Source organism: Papaver somniferum, chromosome 9, assembly GCF_003573695.1.
Source record: "Papaver somniferum cultivar HN1 chromosome 9, ASM357369v1, whole genome shotgun sequence".
Lineage (NCBI taxonomy): Eukaryota > Viridiplantae > Streptophyta > Magnoliopsida > Ranunculales > Papaveraceae > Papaver > Papaver somniferum.
Window position 1 is genome coordinate 117,764,728 of NC_039366.1, and position 19,655 is coordinate 117,784,382.

General features: G+C 36.3%; 1 protein-coding gene and 1 pseudogene across 1 annotated transcript; both read right to left on the reverse strand.

Moving 5' to 3' along the window:
* Positions 1-532: 532 nt before the first annotated feature.
* Positions 533-2,492, reverse strand: LOC113309960 (annotated as a pseudogene).
* A 176-nt stretch (positions 2,493-2,668) lies between these two features.
* On the reverse strand, positions 2,669-10,648 carry LOC113309959. The gene is made up of 24 exons (XM_026558483.1): positions 9,966-10,648; positions 9,815-9,886; positions 9,585-9,628; positions 9,381-9,492; positions 9,212-9,283; positions 8,834-8,896; positions 8,674-8,751; positions 8,469-8,561; positions 8,249-8,368; positions 7,741-7,827; positions 7,040-7,252; positions 6,874-6,921; positions 6,525-6,779; positions 6,034-6,137; positions 5,580-5,824; positions 5,127-5,195; positions 4,976-5,040; positions 4,691-4,860; positions 4,531-4,609; positions 4,114-4,369; positions 3,952-3,997; positions 3,636-3,744; positions 3,003-3,065; positions 2,669-2,913 (listed from the first exon to the last, which is right to left on the reverse strand). The coding sequence occupies exons 1-24, from the start codon at positions 10,287-10,289 to the stop codon at positions 2,830-2,832; spliced, it is 2,871 nt and encodes a 956-aa protein (XP_026414268.1). The 5' UTR covers positions 10,290-10,648; the 3' UTR covers positions 2,669-2,829.
* Between the last annotated feature and the right edge of the window lie 9,007 nt (positions 10,649-19,655).

A 19,655-nucleotide genomic window follows, 5' to 3' on the forward strand; every position in this document is an offset into this window, starting at 1 on the left:
TATTGTTGATTAAAGTTGGTTGTAATTTAGTTTATACCTCAAGCGTACATCTGATTTTGTATAAACAGAACCTAATCATTACACATCAGAAGTAAATAGTAGGGGCAAGTAGGGGGTGCTCTTAACTATGATCGTCCAAGGACCGTCGTTTGCTCTAGGAAAGCTATTGTAGTTAATATTAAATTGAGACAGTAATCTTCACCTTGTATCCGATGCATTCACGGGCCGGCCTTAAGTATGACTCTGGATTGTTACTTGTGGTACATTTCTGAGCAGGTTGGCATCTCAATGTCGCGAAACGCTGTCGTTGCTACAGGTTTAGTTGTATTTGCGGCTGCTGGATTAGCATTTCCTTTCTACATGGCGTAAGTGAAAAATTTTGTATATATTCTTTTGGTGTGTTCATGCCTTTTTGTTTTGTAATTGTCCCTTTACTTTCACGGTTATGCAGGACATCAAGGAGGGACAACGGAATGCCTGTAATTGACTCGTCAAAACCATTGCCCCCTCAGGCCACTTTTTGTGGACCTTATGTTAATACTGGTTCACGTGATGTTGGACCTGACAACAGGACTTACTCGAAGAAGTAATTTTATTATTGGCAAATTGAAATTCTGAGTCTAGTTTGTATGTAAGACGGCCTGTTCAAATTACTGTCAGATGTAAAAAAAAACTGAAAGTTTCATCTATCAAAAATCAATTTCATTGCTTGATCAGATTCATTCAACTTATCAGATTGTCATCTACAGTTACCGAGTTACTTTTTGTTTTTCTTGTTTTTGGCTCCTCCATATATGTTTCTCATTCAAGTTTTAGCTAATAATACCTTACATCTTCTTTAAAATGATGTTGAATTTTGTCAGTGACAAGGTTTGATCAATGCACACTCATGAACAACAGCAAATTACTTCTCAAGGGAAAAGCAGGACCGAAATGTCTCTAGATGCACTCTTTTTTATGTAATCTTCTGGACTTGGCAAGGTACTCCAGTTTTGGCTTGGTACTGCATAATGTCTTGGATGAGGAAGGTCATGTTGTTGTAAGATGACCCCCCTTCTTCCATTGCCTTCTTTGCTTTCTTTCCAAAATCTCTTACTTTTCTTCTCCTATCTTCTCCTTCTTTGCCCTCTTCCATTATTTTCTTCACTGCCTTCTCCACATCTCCCTTCTTCTTGGCTGACCCTAGGACCATCTTATCTTTCTCAACCAATTTTATATCACTGGTAAGAACTTCGTCTACTCCCACCTTCACTCCTATATCCAGAACTTGTACAATCAGTTTTTCATTAAAGAATTGCTCTGTGCCGGTAGGCCAAGCTATCAATGGCACACCTGCACAAACTCCTTCCATTACCGAATTCCAACCACAATGCGTCAAGAATCCTCCTATTGATCTGTGTGACAGAATTAGTACTTGTGGCGCCCAGCCCTTAATCACTAGTCCTCTTTGTTCCTCTCCTCGAATTTCTCTTCGAGTAACCAACTTTTTAACTCTGGATGCCTCTCTCCACCTCTAATCACCCAAACAAATGGGCATTTTGATGCTTCCAAACCCAAGGCAAGCTCAATCATTTCTGCCGATGATAGGGCACATAAACTTCCAAAGCAAGCATAGACAACAGAGCATGGATCTCTGGAATCCAGCCACTTCAGACAGGTTTTCATCTATGGAGGTCTTGTTACCTCTTTCGGCCTTGTCTAATATCCCCTTGTTACATAGAGATACTGGACCAATGCACCACACTTTTCCGAATTTCGCTTTTTGATACTCTTCCTCATATATAGTCTCCAATTCCTGGAAACTATTCACCACCACACCATATGCCGTCAGCTCAGCCTTTCTAATTTGATCACAAAAATCTTCCAAATCCTCTGAGCTTGAATACAAGGTTCTTGGTAACATTGCTTTTGTGACTTGGATTCGGTCGGGCAAGCCTGGCACGTCGAAGAGGTCTGACAGACTTAATGTAGAGCTCTCTAGAATTTTGGATTGGAGAATGTTGTGGGAGCATAGCTGATAAAAACAACTAGTGCCATAGAAAGAAATTCTAGGAATATTGAACTTATTAGTAATAATGCAGCAAGGTAAAGGCTCCAGATCTACAAATGCCTGGTCAAATGGTTCTTGTAAAGAAGTGGTGGCGTTAAGGAATTTAATTGCCCATTCTGGCGAAGGGAGAGCATCAATGTTCTCGCATCCTTCAGGTAATCCTGTTTTCTCAGCAGATGGAAATGGAAGAATAAGAAGCCGAATAGGAAGGCCAGATTCAATAGAACGATCAACTACATTTTTGAATCTTAAAGAGTTGGCAGGTGTAGCAACTATAGTGACGATAATGCCGTGCTCAGCAAAGAGTCTAGCTATGTCTATCATAGGGATCATGTGACCTTGTTGCATGAGAGGAAACAAAACGAAATGTAGCTTATGATGATGATTTTCCGAAGAAGCCATGGAAACTAATCTCAGATAACTTCACTCTTCCAGACAAACTGAAACTTCAAGACCTCATAGAAATTTTGAAATAAAAAGTAAAAGGTAACATATACCTGAATCTCAAGTCCTTTTTATACTTTTAAGTTCTTTAATTTGTTTTGTTTGAGGAGTTCCACATGGAAATGGGTACGGCCTCACATGGAATTGATCTACAATGTGAAGACAATCAGACAATAGACATTGGACTTCCACGATGCATAGTAAAAGTAGGGAGCTGTCAGGTGATTTTTTCAAATCATGATTGATCAGAGATTAAGAGGCTACGTTGTAACTGCTAAAAGAACAGTCAATAATATTTACATTTGAATTTTTATTTTAAGTTTTACGCGTAAGTTCTAGTTACTAGATCTCTCAGAAGCCAAATCGAGCAGTGTACGGAAGAAATGTTGGGGATACATTGGAGGCTCCTCTACAAGTGCCTGAAACATTAAACGAGGTTTAAACGAGTGGCGTATCATGTAATTACATTTAATATTGGGTATTACTGGAATGAGTTTAAGTATATTACCTGATGAATCAAGACTGTTGAAGGAGTCATTCCAGGTACAGTGTTAACTTCTATAATCAAGACCTGCATATTAACCATGAAAATTGTTTTACAGTGTGTGCATATTTCTAAGCAGCAGAAGAGAATAGGTTGCAAATAAGGTTTGAATATTATGGAATTCCTTAACATCCAGATAACATCATTTGTTAAAAAGGAGGGAGGGATCAGCATTTTACAAATAAATAGAGGAAATCGGAATGGCCTTAGAAAAAGAGGGAGAAATTTCAAATTTCCGAAAATAAAATATCAAGAAAGGACGAAGACAGGGAAGAGAAAGCAAGTCCTTTTGGGTAGCGAAAGAAGTACAACGGTGCAGACCAAAACTAGTATCTTTTTTTTTGAAACCATTAAGCACCAATGGGTGAGAGTTGGGTCTTGACTCTTGATTCCACACACCTCGAAGTGAAACATTTTTTTTGTATTTTTAATTTAGAAATGATTGGCCCAATATAATTTCATTTTTCTAAAGTAAACAGAAGGAAATTTGAAACATGAATCGGAGGAAAAATATCAAGTTGAAGAAAGCAGACTTGTACTTGTTAATCAGCAAAGAGAATGGAAGAAGTTTTCCAGGATGATTATGAGACAACGTACCTCTCCACTGTCTACATTAACAAATGCGTCAATACGCGAAAATCCTTCTAATCCGAGAGTATTAGCAATGATTTCAATACACCGTTTACATTTCTCTAACGCCTCTTCACTGTTCAGAAAAGAAAAGATTACAGGATGTTAGCTGCTCTTCAAAAGATAAGGGCATGGTTCAACCATTATGAGAGTAGTGTGATTTTGTTAAACTGTTGCAGTTATCCTCTGCTGAGCGTATACATGTAACTTCATATCAAGAGAAAAACATAGTATGAAGAGCGAGGTACTAATGTTGCAAGGGATCAGATCTCTCTGAACAAACCTAATTATTGAAGATGGTGGTGGAGTGAGATTGATGCCAGTTCCACCTGTTTAAAGACAAAATGATCAGTATCTATACGATCTAACATGGACAAATACCTAATTAAGATTCTCTTATGGACAATAATTTTCATAAGAAAAACAGATGCGTGTAGTCACAAACCTTGGAACTTTTCCTCAAGCGATAATATATCACCAGATTCCTTAACCGTGACACTAGGACTCAGCGAGTGCATCTCTCCTCGTTTGCCCACAACTCCAACAGTAATTTCAACCCATCTACTACGACCTTCCCATAACAAGCCATTTGAATTTGCTTTAGTGCATTTTGAAGAGAAAATGATGGGATCTGTCTCAATGAAAGGTTCAAATAATAATTGTTCAGGAGGAGGGTTTGGCATCTCAATTACTCCATGTGCCTAAGAATGAAAACAAGCTTCAGTATCTGGAATTGACCACCGACTAGTAATCTCGCAATACAGCTTCAGAATACAGATTATTGTACAGTTGAAAAACAATGCTACTGAATGAAAGTATTCCGAAATGAAGATGACACGAAATTGTAAAAAACTGTCCATACCTTGGACAAACTGTTGGAAGGAAGCCGTGGAAAGCAGTTGCGCAATGCATTGACATAGACTTCCAGATCCTCTGGACAACTACGCAAATAATACAACAACAACACATTAACTTACAAGTACTTGATGGAATTTGAAAATGAAGTCAGGATACTAATATACCATAATCTTGCAACTCCAGTGGAGCATCCATCTTGACCTGGTTTCACACATAATGTTTCACAATTAAGCTTTGCGGTCAAATCATGCCAAACACCATTGATGGGCATGTTTATTAGCTCCTCTTTGCTGCGTACATCCTTGTGTATTGTCAGCACTCCCCAGTTTTCAAGCTATACGGTAGAATCAGAAGATCATAAGCACTAGTGAAGTTCAACTAGAAGGATGCCAAAAAAAAAAAAAAAACAAAAAAAAGAATTGAAAGGAATATAGCACATATTATCATACATTGCCAACAGCAAGAGAAGTTGCCACTTTATCCATACAAGTTTTTGAAGCTATCACACCAGGACCTGCAGCATTTAAAGTTGAAATTTTTTATTATTGGGCTTGGTTATAACATATAGCATCAGAAAACAACTTTTGGACAAGCGAAAACCTGTATATGGAATTCCTTCAGCCTCTAACAACCTTTGCAGGGTACCATCCTCACCAATACCTCCATGTACTGAAAAGAAAAACATTAAACCTATTATTACCATCTTTTGTATGTTTCTATTGCCAGTGCTGTTCCATGAGGCCAAGTTTCCTTTTAAACATACAGATGAAGTATTAGAGAAATGGGAGAACCTGTTTGTCATCTCCTGAGGTCTCATTGCAGATCATATTTCAATCAAATATAAACAAGATATGTTACGAGTTATATCGAGTTTATGCATCTGAAAGTGTGCACCGATTTATTTCCAGTTAAAAAAGAATAAGCTGTTTGGAATTTCAATATATATAAATATATATATATATATATATTGTTCCACAGGTCTGCAGTGATTGAAATAGTTAGAGAGGATAAGATATAAATTAGCAGCATATGTAATATGCTTCAGAAATCAACCTGCAATGAAGACTGTTGCTTCAACCTCCTTAGCAAGTTTGATCCATTGCTCCAGCGAATATTTCGTAGGATGAACATCAGCAATATCAAACCCCTTGAACGAGCTTTGTTTACTCAAACCCTCCATTATATCCATGATCACCTGGTTGCGCAGGTGAGTCGTCAGCGCAGCTCTGTCTGGTTCCATTGCTTTTACGCAAGCATCTAAAACTTCTTCTGTCGTATGGCGTAGAACTAAAGAATATCTGTGGCCCAAAAACATTATGTTTCAAAGTGAAAATTATAAATAATATTTTCATGGAAACAAGATAAACTATAGGACGTACATTTCAACACGCGATTAAGCATTGTTGGATGTTACCAGTTAGTATTTTAGAAAATAATAATAGGAATATATTATCAAAACCAGTTAGGAATGTATGACACATAGATATCATCGATGCACAACACTTACGGTAAAGTCCAAACTGTTTTGGAGAAAACATCACATTCCTTGTGCTTGTTCACATCAGATAAATGTTCATTTGCAGGAGCAAGCATACATGGGGTCACATCGAGCTGCAGGCAGAATCATTGATAACATCAAGATAATTCAGTCCTCAAATGCGTTTGAATAAACATCCAATTAACCAAAAAGTGGAATTCGTAGCTCAGTAATGTAAAACTGCGTGAAGGGAACACCACACTATAATAAGGAAACAATAGCTCTTACTTCTAAGATAAATGCAACAGTTCAGTTAAATTTATAAGAGAGGATCCTCCAAACACAACCTTCAACACAAAGTTAATTATACTGTTGACAGTTTGGAGTTACACTTTGAGAAAATACACGTGCTAAGAAAGACAACTCTATCAAGATACATGCAAAACAGTACAAAAAATCTTTAACAAAGACTAACATATCAAGTTTGATAGATGTAGAACAAGGTATGTTTTGGCACTTACATCATCAAAAGCTTGCAAGTTAAGCCACACATTCGTTCCACTCATCAGAGATACTTGGCGCTCTGAAGTTTCTCCACCGAACATGACAAAAACTTTGCGAATGCCTTTGCCTTCAGAAAATGCACCGGTTTCTTCGGGTGATTTTGGTTGTCTATGTAGTGCATTTGACGCATTGCTACACGAAGAAAGAGCTGGAAATCGCAAACAAGCACGTTGAATAATAGTTCGGAGGATGTTTGAATGGGAGAATCCAACCTGGAAAGAAGGGAAATTCCAGATTAGCAACATCGGTTTCTCTGATTTGACTAATAATCCAAGAAACAAAATAAAAACAGAAGAAAGAGAAGACCTTTGAAGCTTGCTGGAACAGAAAACTGGTCTGCTCCATTCCACTAATCTGTTTCAATAGGAAAACAACAAGCAACAACAAAAGAGAATAGCAGGATATAAGTAACACAAGTACATTATAGCACATGAACCAACAAAGAAATACAGATGACAGAAATTCGTCGTACCAGGTTGATATCAGTAAAAATGATAGTACCAGATTTACTCCTTCCAAACTTGTTATCATTCTCCGCTGATAAAGATAAATGTGAAGATGGGAGAAACCAACCATCAATCCGTGCAAAATCCCGCAGGCCAAATCTTTTAAATAATAAAGATGCTCCTTCTCTTATCATTTCAATGACATCAGTTGGGAAGCGAGGTGGTGTGTGATATGCAACCTGTGGAAGAAAAATTCAAAGAAACATACATCTGAATCCAGGAATATACACAATGAAAAGTAGGAATTCATGTGGGTCACATGGGAGGAGCCCCCCATAGTTTTCTCTTCTGAGGGGCAAACCTCAAGAAACGGTGAGTGAACAGTTTAGCTATTTGACAATGCCAGACATATGCCTAGATCCTTATAAAGCACCCTTCGGTGAAATAGCAAAAGAACTGCCACAATAGCAACCAAATAGCAACCCATGTACCATACTGAAGGTTAGTCATCGCTCCTTGTGCAGACTAGACAGAGAAATGTTGTTGTAGTATAATGTATTATTGCATGTGTGTCCACAATAAACCAAAACAGCTAAACTCATTTGTATCAAATATATAAACGAAAAAAGTCAGCAGTAATTAAGACATAAACCATGAGTCGTTTTCTAAAAGCCTTCTAGTTAAATTTATATGAAAATTCATAAATTGCACGAGTATAAATTCACACCTGTTGTGTTGGAAGATACTTCCTCCGGTAATTAAATATGGCATCTTTCTCTCCACCATCAACATTTTCATGGAATTGAAGCTCCACCTACCCATTGATGATAGAGAATTAAACTGATGTCAATTAATCAATCAATTATCTATATATAATGATCATGATGAGTCAATACAAATTTACGAGATGTGTTATCAGAAATGTTGATATTTGATGCACATGTTCATGATGGAAACTGTTATGGGTAAATAATTAGATATATGTAGGCATACGGACAAAATATTGTTTAACATAAGTAATCTGAACACATCCACCATATATCTAACTATTTACCCGTAATTTACCCGTAGGAGAACACACAACACATTTAACATAAGTAATTTGAACATACAATTTTGATATCCCTTCTGAACTCTACGTATATGTGCAAGTACAACCATGAAGGAAATCACTAAAAAACTTTATGTCAAGACTCAAGAGAGCTAGCTTGACCAATTTAAGGAATTGTACAGACCTCGGTTGGAAGGAAAGCCACAGGATGACAATCAAACCCAGATCCGACATCAAGAACAATTGCTGTGAATTCACTTCCTCCATCAAGAAAAACTTCAACAAGGACTCTGTCATCGATTTCCTGATGATTATAGAATAAACTAGTAAAACAAAGACTAGTTTTCATAAAGGTTAGCTTCAGGAAATATCAGATTTACATCATTCACTTGAAACCAGATTACCTCCGAAATAATGCCCTTAGCTTTTTTCAGGGAGTCCTCGACACCATAGGCAACGGTTACACCAATGCTAGACCCTGCCCTCGCTGGTTTTACCTGAATTACATGGGAAGAGAAGAAGCACAGTTAAACAGGCTCCACAATAAAAATATCACTTAGTACATTTTCAATCTGTAATAGGCAACAACACCTATAAGGTGAGCCTTACCACAACTTTCCCGGACTCACTATTTATTTGATTGGTTTCAAACCACTTCATTAGCTTTGCTTTATCGAATCGGCCTCCCTGATTACAACAAAGAACATATTAGCAAGAGCTGACGCAACAAATTAATCTAAATATTCACCATAAGAAAATTGAGCCATACCTCCACGAGAAAACTAGGTACCGTGACAAATCCTTGCCTCTTGAGCTCCAATGAAGCATCATACTGCCAGTTTATCAGAGGAACAGGAGAAGAAGAATGAAAGTGAGAAAGAAATATATATCAGATCCATAGAAAGGAACACTAGTGTGTAATTTCAATAACAAAGAGATGCAAAGATGCCAACACCGATTCAGCAAAATCCAAGTTTCAGGAACCAGCAAATTGCATTATATCTATTACCTAGTAGACAGTATAAAAGAAATCTTTGATGTCCAAACACCTTTTGTAACCGAGTCTCTTGCAATCAAGATCTTGTGATGCCCCATTAGTAAATGCACATGATATGTAGCGATTTTTTGTGGAAAATCACATTTTTACCTTGTCAAAGGCTTGGCGACATTCATTTGATGCTGTTCCAACAAACGGAACATTAGCTTTCTCCAACAGCTCCTGCAAAACACCCTAATTAGTATACGAATTATCTAAGCTTGAATCATCTTAGAGAAGAAACATCTAAATACATTTTCCAAACGTCCGTCATACAAACCTGTATGCCTCCATCTTCACCAAAACGACCATGAATCACTGGGAATACTATATCTACAGAAGAAGCTAGATGTTCTGCAAATTCAGATAAAGACTCGAAACCTTGGGCAAGGCTGCAAAGCAACACAAGCAGTAGCAATTAAGTCAAAATTTGATTTTTAAACGTCAGACAACATAAGCACACTTTGATATTTTGACGGCTAACCTTTCAAGTTTAAAGTCAAAATCTGCCGGAGTATTTGAGTACATCTGCACCAAAGTGTCACACAAGAATAAAAACATCAACGAATCATAGTAACAAACAAGAGTCTTAAATTCAATAAATTGCTCCAAATTAGTTCTTGGAGTAGCTAAATGAAACATTTATTCTTATATCTTCAAAAATGCTCATACACTTGAAATTCTTTAGTAGCTTATGATGATCAATGAACTTACCTGAGCAGTAGATATCGCATACGCGTTAAGATTGGTGTCAATGTAATAGCAACTAACATGCAAATCATCTCCCTATAATCACACAATTCAATCTTGTTTAACAAAAAATTTCAAACAAAAATTTAACCAACACTAAACAAAATAAAGTTACCTGTATATGATCAAGCACTGATCTAGCAGAATTAAGTGAAATCCCACGCTCAGCTGAGGGTCCACCACAAATGATCCCAACTTTTAGAATCCCATCCTTCTGATTCCCTTTACTTTCAATAGTTGGATCATGAACAATTTCCACTAAGCTAGCTTTGGGAATTTGAGCTTTGAAATTCGATGATGAGTTCTTCTTCTTCAGAACTAATTTTGGAGAAGATGAAGAAACGAAACTCTTCTGGTGTAAAATACAATTAGACTCGGATTCTCTAGAGACAGTTTTATGTAAACCGTACATTAGTGAAGCTCGAGTAATCGACGCCATTGAAGAAGAACTCTACCAGTGAGGAAATTATTCGGGTTTTTTTGCTCAAGGAAATGAATTAGGGATTTAGTAGGACTGACACTTGAGAGAGTGAGTGAGGGAGTGAGATCATTGTTTTTCACGATGTCATTTGATTATTAAATAAACCACCCGATTTCGTAGGAACTCAGTTTGACGTTTTCTTTAGCCAGTGAGTGAGTGAGTAAGTAGTTGATCCGGAGGACGGCAGAAACAGATTCGGCCAAGCATGGAGATGAATCTTTGAAATCATTTTGACGATTATCTATAAATAAGACAGCTCAACGAACGGTTGTTTGGAGTCGACAAAACAAAAATTAAGGTTAGGTGAATAAGTTAAAAATGAGGTTTGGATGTTGATCTAACGAGAATAGACAGAAAGATCACGAGTGCGAAATGACAGCACCATTAGTTGTGTTCTCGTTTTAGCCAGTTTATTAGCGGCCATTACTTTAGCTTGGATTGGAACAAGATGGGACCAGATGACCCAACGTTACCGGACGAGAACGAAAAACGAAAATGCAAAAAAAAAATGGAGATGCGGGGTATCGATCCCCGTACCTCTCGCATGCTAAGAGGGCGCTCTACCATCTGAGCTACATCCCCGACATGGGTTTCCTCTACGCTCAGAGATATAGATGTGCTGATATTTGTACTGGGGTCAAACAGCTTTGACTTATCTTGTTACCTAGTTACTTTTATTGCTTTCGTGGGAGCAAGGCGCAAGTGCCACTTATCTTTACACTACTGTCTTCTTATTCAAGTGATCGGGTCATTTAATGTCTTATAAATGTCTCTATGATTTTCTCGTTCAGAAATCACTTAATATTAGTAAGTCATTTAATGTCTTATAAATGTTTCTAGGATTTTCTCGTTCAGAAATCACTTAATATTAGTAATAATGTCATCTTTTAAATATTTTATATGGTGTTTGGAGGAAAATAATAAAAAGCTTTTTGCGACCCAGGGAACTCTATATCATCATCATTGTTTCATTCAATACCTGTTTTTTCACTGAACCTTGATACCATTACCTGTGGATAATATCAATGAGAATGTTCTAACCACATCTATTTTCGACTTTTTCTCTTACTCAGTTTTACCAATAACAAGATAATTTTGTCTAGGTTAAGCTATCTTTGTAAGACGAACATATCCCCAAAATCTTAACTTTGAATACGTTGTCGTTTGGTTTTTATTCACAAAAAAAACGTCCAAAATGTGTGATAGTGTAAAAATAAGAGTGTGAGGGGATCCTCCCTTTCTTTACATTATCTTATTCTTTAGGAATATTTAGATTTATGCCTTGAGGTTTTTGTCATGTCATTATCGTTAGGTCGTTTATTGATCTTATTATCTAGGGTTTTCTTTTTCAGAAATCACTTAACAATGGTAACATTTTTATCTTTTAAATATTTTACATGGTATCAGGAAGATAATAACAAAAAAGAATTTGCGACCTAGGGATCTATTTATATCGTCAACCGCTTTAAACCTCCGGAGCTAAATTAGAGATATATGATGAGTTCAAGGTAATTAATATCGCGTATCGGTCTCGTATCGGCCGGGTCTGATACACTCATACAAAAGATAATATCGGTTTTTATCGGTGATACATCATCAAAACTAGAATTTCAAATATTTATAAAACCATAGTAAAAAATAATAAGAATCATGCATATATCTCAAATTTCCAAAATACAAGGTGGTTTATTAACCATCATTGTGATTGTTGTCCCATTATGCTGGTAAATTTCTTATTATCCTTCACTTTTATCTTTTACGTTTCCTTGCCTTGCAATCGAAATATAGTTTCCATCTTATATCCTAATATATCGGGACTTTTTACCTTTTCCAATTGACGTGGTACTTGTTTGTAAAGACTAGAAGCATATTGATGGAAAATTTATTCACTAAAACTGATATTATCGGTGTATAAGTAAGACCGATATATCGGTATGTACCGGCATGTACAACCGATAATATCGTTCCATCTTTGTATCTCCGATATTTTTAATATCGTATAGGTATTTTCCGATATCCGATAAAAACCTGTAATAATGGCCTGTATAACCGATATCGACTACCTTGGATGAGTTATGCAAAGGCTCTTGATTTTAAAAGTTTAAACACCTTTGTATCGGTTAAGATCAACCAAGATCTAGATTATCGAGATAATCAAATATTAATTCACAACCCATCAGATTCGGATCCTGAAGGGAACCACCAAATGATAGATCTTCAATCTATACAACAAGTTAAGGAAGTCTATCAAAAATAAACCAACTTGTTGGATCCCAGCCAATCAAGTGTACACGAAGTATAATCACAAATATCAGAAACCAATCAGAAATCTTCTTGCATTCAATGTACCTGGACAAATAACTTGATTCCCTTATGGTCAATCATGCACGAAACCAAGTCTATTAATAATGAATGATCACAAGCCTATATTTAGATTTAAAAACATATCTGAACCTTGTCGATCCTTGATATAGTTCGAGTGACCTTATATCGAAAGATAAGGATCACCCTGGAATAAAAAAAAATAGGTTCAATCAAGGTTCAATTTATCGTTAGTCAATCAGATTAATAATCGAAAACTAAAATAATTATACGATTCTAGTTTCCCATCAGTGGTACTTCTAGACACTTCTTAATCCCATAGAAATATTCAAAGAGCGGAAGTAAGACACTCCGCCTAATTAGGTTACTTTCACTTAAAGTAAGTATTACGAATAATACTACTAGTCGGCTATCATACTGACTACAAAATGAAGTGTGTGTGGCGGAAAAAGTTTGTAAGAAGAACAACTTTCACTATTTATAGACCAAGGTTGTTTGGACACTAAGGAATTTCCATAACCGAAATGGCAAAAGATATGCAATAAATACCAAGTTTCCGTTTTTACTAATTCTTATACTGTAATCGCTCATGGATGATAACTCAATATTCAACCCTGCTAGGTGACCCGCCGTATAACAGCTGATTGACAGCTGATCTTACGTGGCTATCCAATGTGTAATTAATACATGTCATAAATAATTTTATTTTATTTAATGTCTTCCTCCTTTTTCTCTGGGTTTCTATCTCCTTTCTCTCTCAGTCGTCCCTCCTTTTTCGATATCTTATTGTTCATCGTATTCTGCAAATCCAAGACGTAACCATAAAGTTTTAGGTTTTTTTATTTATATTTATATATCCAATAACCAATTTAACCTTGATGTTAATTGATGCATTTGAATGAGAATATTTTTGTTGATCTGTTAATCAATCAAGTATGCAGATCATACAAATACAATATCAATTAATCTAATTTTGAATTTAACCGAAAATTTATTGACTTTTGAAAGCAATTGCTTCAATAATATAATGAGTTGAAGTTCTAGAAAGAGTAGTAAGAATTATGATCTAAAGAAAATCTTTAGTAGACAACATCTCAACAACTCTTTAACCTTTCATCTAGTTCATTTAATCCCTTTCTCAACAATGCGTACAAACCGGTTTTCCATATGCAGATCTCTTGGAGTTGTATATAGTTGATGATGAAAATACCCATATGAACTGAACCCTTTATTAAGTTTCATGAATCAATTTTCTGTGTAAATTGAATTTTGGATTAAAATTCATATTAAGTTTTTTTCTTTCATTTTGTGACGACGTGGTAAAAGGAAAAGCCATGGTGGATAGCTATGTTGTATGCCATGTTTGTTTTTGCTGTTAATCACCTGTTACAAAGTTGTTCATATAGCATTTTCTCTCAATATTAGCTAACATACAAGTATACTTTACTAATATATTATACAAAGATATGCTTTACTTATTGGGAAAGTAAAGACATGTAAATTCGAAAACCAAATAAATATTCTCAAATATTTCGGTTCGGGATCTCACCTTAAGTATCAAGGAATATATTCGAACAATAAATACAGAAGATTCTAGTTCGTGTTCAAATGCTCATAATGCCGACATTGTGAACTTTCCTAAATAGCAACTCATATTCCAAATATCCATGTAAACCCTAAAGTGTATACATAAATTTATTATTAGGGATCGTTCCTTTAAGTGATCCTCAAGGTAGAGATCGGGTCCTGCTAAAGATCCCCAAGTAGGGATCATTGCTGCTAGAGATCCCCAAGTAGGAATCAAACCACCAATAAATCCCTTTGATCCATATAAACTACGAACGACTTTCACAAGTCTACTTCCTTAAACTCATGTAGTTAAACTTATTTTTCTAGGTATCAAATCAACCCAAAATTCAACACACAATCTGATAATTAAAAAATTACATAGATAGTGTTATGTTGCATACACGAAGATCAAAGAATAAACGTTATACTTCGATTCCAATATACCAAAGTTGTAAAATAACTTATATATTCTTCCTTGACACTTTGATCATAATGTAATGATCAAGTCACTAATACTAGAGATTCATATATATAACTTTATATGTTATGTATTCGATATAAACGACTTGGAATCTATGTAAATAGAAACAGAAATAAGTTAAGTTTGTATTACTAATCTCGAACAGAAGAATGATGTGTTCGTTGATGTCGGTACGAATTCAATTTCTTCAAAGTAACACGAGTTTTTCTTAACATTACTACACTTCCTAGTCTAACCTAACTAAAATATACTAACCAAACTTGACTACCCATGCTTGGTAGGTTCAACTGAGCAATGCTCTAATAAACATCTTGTGTCATTCATTCCATCTTGGTAAAACCAACAAATTACTTTTTCAGATGTATCACTTGAGCTCATACATTGTGATATTTTGGATACCTCACCAACTTTGTCGTACTTGATATATATATATGTACTGGGTATCACCCCGGCCTATGGCCGGGGCTTAACCTTTTCGTAATAACTGAAAATAACTTTTATTAGGTGTTTCATCTAACAACTCATACGCTTCCATAATGAGTGAATTATATTGCATTTGATAGTTCGCTGAATTATAAGTGAATTTCAGTATTGTTTTTTTTCTTCTTGGTAATAATTAGATCGCGTCAATAATCTAAAACAACATTTAAATAAACCAAAAACCGTATGACACTGTATATGAAGAGCTCGGACCGTTTGATGAAATATTTTGCTTCAACAGTGAATAGCGTTGGAACATGATTAACAAATGCTGCTAATCCTACTCAAAAAATCATACCATTAGGTCTTGAGATTTCTCAAGCAGTAGCGTAACTGGCACATATTTAGATATCTCCAAAGCAATATTTTATATTGTTTAGCAAAGTATAGATCTGTGAGCATGCATATATTCATGTTTACACATTGCAAGATCCAGAACGACATAAGTACCCAGAACTTGACGGTATTCATGCCCGACGCAAAGGGAACACTTAGATGTTCTCGAGCCAATCAAATTGGGATAGAAGCTGAAGGCCGTGCCTGTTAAATATTTACACTAACGCACAATACGAAATCATTTACCAACTATTATCCAGAATAACTAGTGGAATGTTTGAGCCTTATTGAGTAAACGCCTCTAAATTCGTGATTGATATTTTCTAATTTTATTGCTGAGAATGTTATTATCGTTACTCGTGTATATTTATGGAAAGTCTCATCTTAAAATTTCTGATTACTTCTTTATATGGCAACTGAGGTATATGACCTCCAAAGTTAATACATGGGAACCAAAATAATATTCTGCTAGTTAAAAATGTTGTAGAATATTTTCTACCGTCCAAGACCACTAAACCTAATGCTACCTTTTTTTTCTTTCTAATCCTAGAAGTAAAATATTACCCTATTTTTTTAAAAAATCATCCATGTTCAGAATTAATCTTAAATAGGTTTCCTAACGTTTCCCAAACCCTTGCTTGCAAAACTATTCTGTAAGGTTGCCTAGGATTGTCGATGTCCATATTTGTGAAAGAAAACCTTCCAAAAGAATGTAAATAAAGTTGTGTAATCGTGCAAAAAAGTGAGGGATGTGATCAAAAGAAAAATGTCGTGGCCTTTGTCTATATATTATGGCCTACCTTTGTTTGCAATTAGGTTAGGTGGGGTTAGGTTATGGTTTTGTTGGGCCGCGACATAATGTCAATCTCGAAAATTTCCGTTAGTCGATCAAAAGATTCAAAACTAATATTTAGTTTCATTTGTTGATCAACTACATCGATCAAAAAAATAGAAAAAATGTTCCAAATATTTTGATCAAATACCTCTCGATGATATTCTAGAAATTACCATCCCAAATATTTTTATTTTATACTACATCTAAACCTACTTGTGAGCTATAACGATAAATGCCATTAAAATATTTTTCTCTGTCTCACTGTCTCATATAGAAAACGATAAAACTAAACAAAACCTAACCCAATCCTCAAATCCACATAAAACCCCACTGAATTAGTCTCTTTATAATAAAAGCTTGTTCCCACAATCAGTAAACCACCGCCTAAGTGGTCTTAGTAGTAGTATGTAAATTTTCCTCTAAATAGAATAGCTTCTTTGAATCCTCTTTGAAAAGACGAGGGTACCCAAATATACCTCAATCTAAAACTTTTCCACCTATAAGTCCTTTCTCCGAAAGTGATTGTCTATGGTCTGAGTCGAGACAGAACAACTAATCGGTTCACACATCGTGTGATCGTCTATGGATACGAGATCGAGACAATACGACAACAAGATAACTTGCGTGATTGACTATGGACACAAGATCGAGACAATTGGTGTGCAAATGGAAACACACAAAACTTCTTGCAAGTATACAAGGCCAAGTTTATAATATAGGGATAAGAAAGGGATCAGTCCACAGGGAGTAGGAGTGCTTAAAAGAAGTTTTCCTAAGCCATCAATGGGTGCAAAGCACTATGGCAGTGAGCAGTGATGGATGAAGGCAGATACAAAGAACTAAAACAGTTAACACAAGATGGCAGCACAGCAAGGATTAGATGGCAGATGATATAAAATAACAACAGCAAGGAACCAAGGCTGTAAGCCAAGGGCAGGGGTGAGATTGTGCACTGACTTCAGTGCACAACAGCTACAAATTGCAAGGAAAACAGGCAAGAAAAACAGTAAATTTAGCAGGGAACAAAATAGAACTGAAATTAAGTGACTGCAAAGGGATTTGTGGTTAAGCCAAGGCTTAGGATCCACCTTGTGTCCTAATCAAACAACATGTTTCTAGGTTGAGTTAAAAATCCTATGCATACATCTAGAATGGGAGGAAGACTAATTTGCTCACTAGGTTGCCCCTAGCATTGACTGTCTTTTGACAGTACAATCAATCACAGGCACTAAGAGCATTAGTCTCTTCCCATTGCTCAATCAAAACACACATCAGGATAACTATCCTAGCAACTTGTCAATTGACAGTGCACAAGGCTTCAACTGAGCCTTAGCTTAGTGCTACTTAGCTCATGCTCAACATAAGTATAACAACATCATTCATCAAACAAAATAGTTCAAACACAACACACATAGCATTCAACTATCAACTGTGATAAAGAGAACTGGAATTGAAATTGCATAAAATTTGTTCTAATTCTCTCCTGGCTAGTCCAGAGATCATCCCCCCGCCTTCTCTCACACAAAACATTACAAATATATACTCCCCCTATCAGAATTAGGGTTCCAACCCCTTTTCCCCAAAAACAGAAAATTAGGTAAAATTGATTTACCTAATGTGTTGAGATACTCACTCCATCTCGTCGACCCACTCTCCAATTACTTCTTCTCGTTCATCTCATGCTCCAATTGTTGCTTTAACATCACTTATATCCCCAATTTCTCACCTAGGGTTTCAGTGAGAAGAGAGATGAGAAATTGGAGAAATTAGTGGTTGATAAAGAGATAACACGTGATGGTGATGATGGGCTTAGGTTTAGGGTTGGTTTGGTGGCGTAGATGGTGGAGTGATTTGGGGAGAAGATGGTGGTGATGGAGACGGACATGGTGGTGGTACGGGTTCTGAAGGAAGAAGAGATGGAGAAGAAAGAAGAAAGGTGCGTTTGGTTGGGTATAGGGTGTTCGATACTTGGGTGTTAGGCGGGTTCAGCGAGGTTTGATGATCTGCGACAAGGAGCGATGGATGGGAAGATGGTAGGTGGATCCAACGGCGATACGGAGGTAAGCGTGGAGCGACCGTCGGATGAAGGGATGTAGCAAAACGGACGACCCAAGATGGAGATGGGCGTTGTGATGTAAAGCGGGGGCTTCGGAGTTTGATGTGCGATGATGGAGCGACCGTAGGATGCTGAAATGCTTCGATCTGACGGCTGAAATCCGAGACGGGCTTGGATATAGAAAATGGGTTTGGGTAAGGGTTTTGGGCCTTGGGTATGCCAAGCCCATATCTTCTTTAAGAACAATTCTTCCTCTTCAAGCCCACTTCTAGCCTTTTGGTCTTGTGCGCACCATTCTTTGCGGCTTCCTTGCGTAATTCCTCCCGGCTTTTCACTACTCTTCAGCTCTTTTCCGCTCCGCAAGTCATCCAGACTTTATTTATTACCTAAAAATGCAAAATTAAGTAAGAAAAATATTTATTCTTGAAAACAATGAAAATACAGAATATGGGATAAAATGTAGAATTAATGCGCAAAAGATGAGTTAAATGCCAACAAAAAGGGATAAAATTATACAATATTTGGCACTCATCAAATACCCCCAAACCTGAATTTTACTTGTCCTCAAGTAAAACAAAACTAAGGAAATCCTAACTATACCACTGTCGCTGGTCTCTCGAATGCATTTAGCGTATGCACTAAGCCTTTTAAACCACTAAGTGTCCCTAGTGGACGAGTTAAGTCTCGTGAAGGTTTGCTTAGAACGTACCTACAAAGTTCTAGGTCAAAATATAAGCTCAGATTCCATCAAATGTGACATGTGCAAGTCAGTTAAGCTCACAGCAAAATGGAGATGTCAATCTAGCTATCAAAGGCACGATCCTAGCACTGATAACAAAAAAAAGACATGTGATAAGAGTGTAAAGTGTATCTACACATGTGTAAAGAAAGATCTGAAGTTATGACTACTAATCACCAAGAGATAGTTTCTCAGGCTAAGAACCAAGGTCGAAATCTAGCTAGCTGTCCGGACTTTACGAGAATTGTGAATGAGTTGGAGGTATTTCACAATTACTCGCGTTGTACATCAATGGCATACACCCTCCTTGCTTATTACAATGAAACAACAAAATGACTATTTACATGACTCTTATTTACATTGACTACTCTCTTTTATTTTTGGAACAAGAGAGAATGGAATTGAAAAATACATGATTTTTTATTTTTTATTTTTTTTTTTTTGCACAAGAACTTGAAATTGATTTTTTTTTACATAAGGTAGCTCTTTTGATACATAACAAAAAG

Coding starts and splice junctions, on each gene's coding strand:
- LOC113309959 (XM_026558483.1), bottom strand. CDS start 10,289: ATGGCGTCGATTACTCGAGCTTCACTAATGTACGGTTTACATAAAACT. Junction 8,752..8,833: donor TACCTAGTTTTCTCGTGGAG/GTATGGCTCAAT, acceptor TGTTGTAATCAG/GGAGGCCGATTCGATAAAGC. Junction 4,370..4,530: donor CTTCCAACAGTTTGTCCAAG/GTATGGACAGTT, acceptor TTTCATTCTTAG/GCACATGGAGTAATTGAGAT.